The sequence below is a fragment of the Austrofundulus limnaeus genome, unplaced genomic scaffold (genome assembly GCF_001266775.1).
Source record: "Austrofundulus limnaeus strain Quisiro unplaced genomic scaffold, Austrofundulus_limnaeus-1.0 Scaffold423, whole genome shotgun sequence".
Taxonomy (NCBI): Eukaryota; Metazoa; Chordata; class Actinopteri; order Cyprinodontiformes; family Rivulidae; genus Austrofundulus; species Austrofundulus limnaeus.
In genome coordinates this window covers 76,438-86,354 of record NW_013952825.1, presented here as the reverse complement: position 1 = coordinate 86,354, position 9,917 = coordinate 76,438, and the positions used below count along the sequence as shown (strand labels likewise).

At 41.2% G+C, this 9,917-nt stretch overlaps 1 protein-coding gene across 1 annotated transcript in view; it reads left to right on the top strand.

Annotated features, from left to right (window-relative positions):
- The window catches only part of c1qtnf12 (C1q and TNF related 12), a gene marked incomplete at its 5' end in the record, with an annotated part of 21,101 nt that overhangs the window by 2,551 nt on the left and 8,633 nt on the right, over positions 1-9,917 (top strand). Inside the window, 3 exon segments of the mRNA XM_014024454.1 lie at positions 434-633; positions 4,372-4,480; positions 9,501-9,594. Coding sequence (XP_013879908.1) covers positions 434-633; positions 4,372-4,480; positions 9,501-9,594 — 403 coding nt within the window.

The following is a 9,917-nucleotide window of genomic DNA, read 5'->3' as shown; positions in this document are numbered from 1 at the left end:
ATGTGGTCCCACGGCACTCTGTGGCCCAAAGTTAAAACTGTTGTTCTTTTGAGGCCCTCAAGGTGGCGCTCGCGGCCCAATTGTGGGCTGCGGCCCATAGCTTAAGAATCTCTGCTCTACATTACAGACATTCACCCTTTCGAATGCACTGGTGGTGGTGAGCTACATTGTAGCCACAGCTGACAGTGGCTGGGCTGCCTTGCCCATGACCCTCTGACCACTATCAGTAGGCAAGTCGGGTGAAGTGTCTTGCTCAAGGACACAACTGCGACAGTTGGAGTGAGGGATAAAACGGGCAATCCACTAGTTACAGGACCACTCTGCCACAGCCGCCCTGCAGACGTTTTTAGTTTGTAAACATAGTAGAGAAAAATAATCCAGATGTTTATTTAATAATTTCATCGTTGAAATAACTGGACTGTGTTCCTGTCAGAAGCTACAGAGAGAAGAGCAGCTGAACTCGACAGTCAGACCGGACCAGGTCAGACCGAACCCAGTCAACTGCCCACAGCTGTCCTCAGCTTGGACAGGAAGTCATCCTGCAGAAGAATAGAAGAAGCCTTCCACTGCAGYCTGAAGGGACCGGTGGTGGTGGACAAGAAGACTCTGGTGGAGCTCCAGAACTTTCAGACAGTAAGTTTGTTTGAATCCATGTAAATGTTTATGAATGGATCTGCTTGAAGAAGTAATGTTCTGGTCAGTCCCCCTGCTTTGTTTCTGTCCTCGCTGTGGAACACAGAATGTTTGGGAATAGTTGCTTACTTTGGACGTGGGAGAGGTACCAGAGGATCATCCCCTCCCTCACTGGAACTGGCAGAGCAAGCAGTAGAAATATCCACTTTATAAAACATCTACACATCCCTCTGTGGGCAGCTCACAAAAGGCAGTCTGTGTCTGAGCTGGAATAATGTGTGGACAGAAATAGAGGCTGACGCTCTGAGCTCTACTGAACCATTTAACTGGTCAAACAACACTGTGTTGATGAACAGAAACGCCTCTGAAACCTTAGGGTTTAGGTTTTCAGAAGTAAAACATAAAAAAAACCCAGGAGAGTTAGAAACACCGTTTATGTTCAGTTTTCTGGATGAATTCGGTTTGGTTGTTTTTTTCTTTTTATATAATACAATATAGAATTTGTGTATAAGAATAAATTTTGGCAATTTATTAAAATTAGTTACTGCCAGACGCTTTATGAGGTCATTGTAGCCAAAGTCAAAGGTTTTATAAATGACATAAATGTTGTCTGTGATTATTTTGCCTTTTTTTATGAAGGCAGTTTGCAGACACTGCAGTGTTTTATAAGGTGTGATCAGATGTATCCCTATTTGCCATAAACATTTCATGGATCCTCAAAAACCTTTAATCTCTGCCATTAAAGGAGCTGCTGACATCATGCAGTGATCCTTTAGTTCTCACAGGTTATTCTGTAATATTCTGTCAGTTCAAAACACAGATTAGACACAGATTATTTATGTTAGAACAAAAAACTTTACAGGTGATACTGCTTCTACAACCAGTCAGTATTCTTACAGGAAGTTCTTTCAGTTTATTTTGCATATGAATAAATCACAGACACACCACAAAACTATCATTTGTCAAGATTCCGACTTTGTCACATTGCAAAAAACTAATAATACTCGTAGTAGTTTAACTAGAAGCACTCGGAGAGTGCAAACCTCCGCCAAGACCAATTTCCCCCATCCTGTAATAGAGTTACAAAGGGGCACACCAATACTACAGTGCCACCTGCTGGACACTTTGAAACCTATGCCCTATGAAAGCATCACAGCTTTGTCGATGTCAGAGTGTTCAAAGAAAAAAAATTCCTGTATCCACATCGTGATCCGGAACATCACCAAAATTTAATGGTGTGCTCCTTAGCCCAGTATCCGCATGCGTTAAAAATGTCATGACAATCCGTCCACAAGTTTTTGAGTAATGTTGTCCACAGACAGAATGACAGACAGACGGAGAGACAGACAGACGCGACCGAAAACATTACCTCGACCTTGGCGGAGATAATAAAAACAATTGGAATCTTGATAAAGACCCTCCCCCATGGTATCCACATTAGACCACRGCTGGCTGAATTCTCAAAGATGTGGACCGAACTAAAGACAAACTGAAGTCATCACTCTGGCTCCAGCTGTCTCTTATTGCTGCTGTCAGACCAGTTTTACTCCGGTCTACATGTGTTTTGTGGACCTAGAGGCTTATGATTATTTTCCTCGAGGCATTATGTGTGTGTGTGTGTGTGTGTGTGTGGGGGGGGGCTGTGGAGTGTCTGGGTTGGTATTAAGAGCGATCTGGTCCCTGTAGAACCAAAGCAGGAGCTGTGTCCTCATTCTTGGCTCAAAGTTAAGCTTGTTCACAGCTCAGGTTGGACTCCCTTGTCTCTGATCCTGTTTGTAGTGTTTATGGACAGGATCTCAAGGCACAGTCGTGGAGAGGAGGCTGTCTGGTTTGGGAACCACAGGGTCTCATCTCTGCTGTATGCAGATGATGTGGTTCTGTTGGCGTCTTCAGGCCAAGACCTTCAGCGTGCACTGGGGTGGTTCACAGCCGAGTGTGAAACAGCTGGGATGAAAGTCAGTTCCTTTAAATCTGAGGCCATMGTTCTCGGCCGGAAAAGGGTGGAATGCCCCCTTTGGATCCAGGGTGGGGGGGGATCTCTGCCTCAAGTGGAGGAGTTTATCTGGGTGTCTTGTTCACGAGTCATGTTAGGATGGAGATGGATCGACAGATTGGAGCCTCGTCCTCAGTAATGAAAGCGTTGCTTCAGTCAGTCTTGGTGAAGAAAAAGCTGAGTCGAAAGGCAAAGCTCAGGATTTACTGGCCTGTCTACGTTCCAACCCTCACCTGTGGTAATGAGGCGTGGATCGTGACCATAGATCCCAGATTAAAGCAGCTGAAATGATCTTTCTTTGTAGGGTGGCTGGATTCAGACTTAGAGACAGYGTGAGGAGCTATGTCATCAAGAGGAGCTTGGAGTAGAGCCYCTGCTCTTCTGCATCAAAAAGAGTCAGTTGAGCTTATTCTTCTGATAAAGATGCCTCCTGGACACCTCCCTTTAGAGGTGTTCRGAGGACTCACTGGAGGGATTATGTAACCTCTCTGGTCCGGGAACGACTTGGACTCTCCCAGGACGAACTGGAAAGTGTGATTTAGGGAGAGGGATGTCTGGATTTCTCTCCTGTTCCCTCCACAACCTGACTACAGATAAGTAGTACACTAGATGATGGAGATCAGTTTACAGGGTGGAGTTTTGTCTTTGACCCTTTTCTTCAATTTCCACCTGAGCTTTTCAGTTGATTGAGATTCAGACTGTTGACTTTATGCAGTATGTCTTCTTCTTCTTCTTCTTCTTCTTATTTTTGGTGTTAGTGATGGCTTTAGGTCGTGTTCACACCTGCATTGTTTAGTCCAATTTAATCAAACTCTAGTTCATTTGCCTGGAAAGACCGGTTCATTTGTGGAGGTGTGAACACGTAATCGAACTCTGATTCGGACCAAAAAAAGCGAACTCTGGTCCACCTGAAAACCTAGGTCTRGGTTCAATTGAAACAAACTCTGGTGCAGTTCAATTGCATGTGTGAACGTTAAGCAGACCAGAGACCGCTCCAAAAGCAGGAAGCGGACTATACCGCAGGTCATTCTGAGTAATAACTGTAATAAATTTACTTATATTGTATAAATACCTGGCTGGACGACTGTATAAGGTGGACATCATGACTGTGGAGCTGGACGCGCTCCTACTCGATTAACACGGAGCTTCCTCAGCTGCCTTGTCTCCAAAACAACATTCTCCGTGGTTCCACCTCATCTTCCTCTCATGCTGAGCTCACTGTTTAAGACTATTTGTTTAACACATTTGCCAAAAACAAAAAATAAACCCTTCAATCACTAAAATGTAATGTTACTATTGTTTGTTTACATTTTGTGATGAAGGAAGTTGCGCTCCATGTCTTCTTCTGAGGTTTTCATGTTGATCCCTTTAGTGGCTCTTGGTGCAGCGCTCCCACAGGTGAGGGCGGGTACAGGTTGTTTACATGGTTTAGTTCGGTTGAGAAAGTGCAGTGTGAATTCAAACCGCACCAACAGAAAATGTAAACAAAGCTTGCAGTTTTGGTTCCCAATCGAACTGAGTCTACTGGACTATCAGGTGTGAATACGACCTTAGTTTAGCTTTTCTGTAAGTAAATCCCATTTCCTACAGTTCACTCAGACATTGACTCAGCTGGTCATGGTGGACTGAACCAGGTCTACTTGTTGATGTSCTGAAGTTATCTGCAGCAGCACACATGTGGTAATCTGTAGTGGGATTATTGTCACAGTGATCCTAAAATGAGCTGAGTTTCTCTGTGTTTACAGCCACCAGCTAAAGGAGCTTTCCTCAGGGGGACCGGGATGGACCAGACCACCGGCAGGTTCACAGCCCACCTCACAGGGATCTACCAGTTCTCTGCTAATGTCCACATTGGTAACTCTCAGTAACTTTCCTTTCTTTCACGCAGATAAGCTTTAAAGCTCTCGTACAATAAGAGTCCTCCCACAGAGGTGTTCAGAATCCTGCTGACTAATTTTCAACAGAAACCAAGTGTTTGGACTGACCTCACCCTCTTCTTCTGTGGGTTTTGGAAATCCTTATTTACACAGAAATTTAGGAACAAGCATTAATGCAAACCAGCCCTGATTATCTGGAATTATCTGAAATGACTAATGATCCAGTGGAAACATTAAATTGCTGAGGGTGATAATTGGCTGCAAACACAGAAACACAACATCAGTGCTGCCAAACCAACATGGTTTAATAAAGTCATCAGATGAAATATGAGCAGCTGTGATCTGATTTTATAGCAACATAAAAGCAGTTTTGGTTTTGAGGCGCTGCAATCCTGTCAGCTCTGAGGCTCCAAGTCCTGCAAAGTTGTGGCAAAAAAAAAAAAAAAAAAAAAAAAACAGCAACAGACAAAACACAAAATTCTCAATCATACCAACAACATAAAAACACATAAATATCACAAGAATCACAACAAACTATTACACAGCAGGCAGGAACTATAAGAATAGCACGTTAAAGGGATTAATGGTTAAAAACAAAAACATCTTGTAGATTGTGTGTTTTCTGAAACTTTGTTCTGGTCAAATTTCATGTTGGGTTTAAAGAAATTAGGCTTTTTGTTTGTTTCTCTGAAATTAGATAATGGGAATGATAATTTWGCTAACTTTTAATGTGAAATGATAAATTACCATCACATTCCCTGTTTAATTGTATTTTATTTACTCCCACAAACTGCAGCTGTACATCACAGCCTTCATTATACTGATGCTGTAAACTAATATTTTCATCGATAAAATCTTTAGATTTGTGATATTTTTGTGAATAATTAAATTTGAGCTGTAGTATGAGGGTTTAAACATGACTCAGTTTAATGTTGAGAATGATAACAAATCTGTGTTTGCTTAGATTCAACAGAACCCAACAGGAGCACTAAATAATTTCTGTTAATATTTTTATTTTAAAAATTATCAASCTCTGCAGCAGAGAGGAGACATTTTACATCAGACATGTTTTGTCAATACATCTGAAAATCCCACAGTAGGAAAAAATATTCAATGTTCAAAATGGTARGTCTGAATAAACAGGAATCCACTAGCCTAGTTTAAACCAGACCCTGTCCTTCACTTTGCTTCGGACAAGGGTCTGGACTTGATGCATAGAGAAATGTTTCTTTCAGGAGGCGTGGCCTCTGCTGAAACATGTGTGTTGTCGCTGTGAAGGAGGCTAAGCTAAGAAGCTAACAGGAAATCGCGTGTGCTGTAAACAACCCTACTGAGAGGAGAGAAGTACCGAGCTGAACGAGACGACTGTAAATGAGAGCTGCTGCTTTGTCAGATAAATTTATTTTAATTTGAAGCCTTATCAACACAGACTGGCTTCATTCACTTCCTCCACTGCTGTATGCTAAAATAACTAGCAGACACTGTGAAGAACATCGACATTCAAAACTCCGCCTTCTGTTTGCTGATTGGCCCAGGTAAAATAAACTACAAGCAGACACTGCGCAGAAAATTGACGTTCTGTTCTCTGATTGGCCCAGGTAAAATAAACTACAAGCAGACACTGCGCAGAAAATTGACGTTCTGTTCTCTGATTGGCCCGGCTAAAAATCTGCCAGTGAAAGCCTTGTTAACGGGAGAAGTCCCAGACGGAGCAGAGAAGGGAAACTAGAATTGAGAGGAGCTGCGTAGGAAGGCAAGGGTCAGGCTAGGAATCCACTGGATTCTTCTTAAAACTTTATTCTCAATCTTCTGACTCCAGTCAGGTTCATACAGCACTCAGCAGGCCTCAGTGTAAGACACTGAGCTAAATCAAAACAAAACACAGGAGCCCTGCTCTAAAGCATCTGCAACACACTGACAACTTCTTTGTACTATAATAATGAATTGAMCTTATAATGTTCATCTCTTCCTGGTTACACTCAGGAGGTGTTACCTTTTACATCAGACGTAGAACTTATTCTTGTTTAGGCTAAAGAAAGAACAGATGATAACACACCAACTCTTTGTCTGTTTTAACCTTACAGACTGAAATGATCAGAAAGTATAAAATACAAAACTGAATCTAATGTTCAGTTAATCAGTTACAAAATTTTCTTCAACTCCCCCTCTTTTGACYAACACAATATGTCAAAACTATAAGGAAATTTTATGAAAGCTTTATYAAGGTAAGTTTTAACATCTATTCATTACAGCAGGATATTTGTAAACATTTCCCAACCCCAGAAATTCATTTTTTAATTCTCKCAGACATAAAAATATTCATCATGATGGTATTTAAGCATCATCTCATCTATCCACATTTCTATCACCCAATCTCCCCATCCAGTCGATAGACTCTCCCAGTGATGCTTCAGATTTSCACGCATTTGGAAGCGATACTTTGCTCGTTTTACAGGGTCCTCAGTGTCGTRTCCAACCTGTGGTCTTCTTCTAGAAGTAGGTCTTACATCTTCATTCTTAGTTGATGGTTTTGTTTCCTCTGGTGGAGAAGGAGTGGTGCTCGGTTGTTCTCCAGTTGTAGATTGGGGGAACACATTTTCTGGTTCGTGATGCTGATGAAACCAGATGTTTTTCTGGTTCAGCAGCTTGAAGTAACTCCCCTTTCTGTGGTTCTGCAGCAGTCTTCTTATCAGCCACTTGTACATTGTTTTCTATCMGTGTCTCAGTTTGCTCCTGTTGTCCTTCAGCCTCAGACGTCAGCTGATCACTCTTCTGTTTTTTTGGTTCCAGCCGGAACTTGGTTCAGGAAATACTTCATGTTTGAAACTAACAGCTCTGCTCCAGCTCTGTTCAGAGTCATTCCATCAGACTTAACAGATGTCATCTCTCCCAAAAGAGATCAAAATTATCCACATATCTCACAGAGTGGTCAGCACAGACTTTTCCAAAAAAACATTAAGGGCCAACAGTCTGCTGAACCTCTCAGCCCCTCCTCTGGCTGCAGGAATGGGCCCACTGAGGAACCTATCCATGTTGAGATTCTTAACTGCATTCAGCAACTGAATGAAATCCTTCTTCAGGATTTCTGACTGTCGGTTCATTACTTCATCACTTCCTGTATGAATGATGAGCGTCTTCATCACTTCCTGTATGAATGATGAGCGTCTTCATCACTTCCTGTATGAATGATGAGCGTCTTCAGAGCTGGATACTCAGCTGTGATTTCCAGAAGTTTCTCTGTAGGGTCTGACACTTTATCAGCAAAACATTTTTCTTGTTCCAGAAGCCTCTGATCTCATTCACCATTTTATCTGTGATGATAAACATTTCTTGATTCTTGAAAGTCTCTCTTTGGACTTGTTTTGGCTTTGAGCTGGATCTGGTCTCAGGTCCCTCTCTGAGATCAGAGGATGAACTTTGTTCAAACTCAGTTTCTTCCAGTGGTGTGAATCTGTTTTGAAGAAAGACTGCTTAATTTCTCTGGCCGTTATCAGTTTATTCTCTTTGCTGGTGGAGAAAAAGCATCTCTCTTTAACTCTGGCCATTCGTTGTCATCTAAGAGCTGAATCCTTCATGAGAGATTCTTTTGGTCTGGCACAAAGAGAGTTCCATACAGTTTTACTCTCAGAAGCAGCTTCCATCTCATCTCCATGTTGATCTCTCCTCTCAGCCTTCTCACCCATTCGAACGCATGTTGAGTTCTCCAAAGCATTCATCTCTTTCAGAGGATGAATCTTGAGCTCCAACACCATCACTTTTGGAGAAGCTGGCAGAAATCCTCTTAAGTAAGGAGGCATCTTGAAGCTTTTCTGTACTCACTCTCAGCAGTTGATGTTTCAAAAATCTTCTCAGGTTCTTGACACCCAAAAATAAAATCCAATGTTCTCTGCTTATTCAAGATCATCCATCACGGTCGATGGTCACCAAAATGTTGGAAAAATATGCGTTGATCAAAATAGTATGTTTGAATAAACAGGAATCCACTGGATTTCTTCTTAAAACTTTATTCTCAATCTTCTGACTCCAGTCAGGTTCATACAGCACTCAGCAGGCCTCAGTGTAAGACCTTGAGCTGAATCAAAACAAACACACGAGCCCTGCTCTGAGCAGAGACTTTGCAACACACTGACAACTTCTTTGTACTATAATAATGAATTGAGCTTATAATGTACATCTCTTCCTGGTTACACTCAGGAGGTGTTACCTTTTACGTCAGAGGCTAGAACATAACTCATTTTGTTTAGGCTAAAGAAAGAACACGATAAAACACACACCAACTCTTTGTCTGCTTTAACTTAAAGGCTGAAATGATCAGAAAGTATAAAATACAAAACTGCATCTAATATTCAATTAATCAGTTACAAAATTTCCTTCACCACATTGAGCAGCTGACATTAGTAATAGCTCTGGATTAACATTAGCTCTGGATTAGCATTAGCTCTGGATTAGCATTAGTTTTGGATTAGCTTTACACTGTTCAGTCAATTATTTTCATCAAAATAAAAATCCAGTTTCACTGCTTTATGGTCTGATGTTTTGTACACAGCTTTTATTGCACTACATGACAAGTTTCTATAGGGTTACATAGTTGATAAAAAGTGCAATTTAAAACCACAACAAACTGTCCAATTGTACAATAGATGAGAGAACAATTTGAATACAGATGTTTTCATCAATGGGATTGTGTCTAAAATATAGTTTTCAGACTCTTTTGATCTCCATTCAACATAAATTCAGCAAAAGATTTTACAAATCAGATGTGTAAATGCAGAAAACAAATAAACAGATAAATAAATGAATAGGGGAAAATATGGTTTTATTTTCAGCAATATGTACATGCTTTGAATGTCTTTAACTTCTTTTTATCATTGAATAACACAAGATATAGGTGTTATAAAGGTAGTATAATGTGAGAAAAAGCAGCATTTTAATCAGCTATTAACATTTAACAACGATGAGTAAAAACTAAAAAAAAGAACCATGTTTCTGTCTTTCAGATCACAGTGAGGTAAAGAGGAGTAAGACTCAGCTGAAGGCCAGAGACAACGTCCGTGTGTTGATCTGCATCGACTCTCTGTGCCACAGATACACGTAGGTCCACTGCAGAAACATGTTGAAGACACAGATACATGTTGGTCCACTGCAGAAACATGTTGAAGACACAGATACATGTTGGTCCACTGCAAAGGTCCAGAAACATGTTGAAGACACAGATACATGTAGGTCCACTGCAAAGGTCCAGAAACATGTTGAAGACACAGATACATGTAGGTCCACTGCAAAGGTCCAGGAACATGTTGAAGACACAGATACATGTAGGTCCACTGCAAAGGTCCAGAAACATGTTGAAGACACAGATACATGTAGGTCCACTGCAAAGGTCCAGGAACATGTTGAAGGCACAGATACATGTA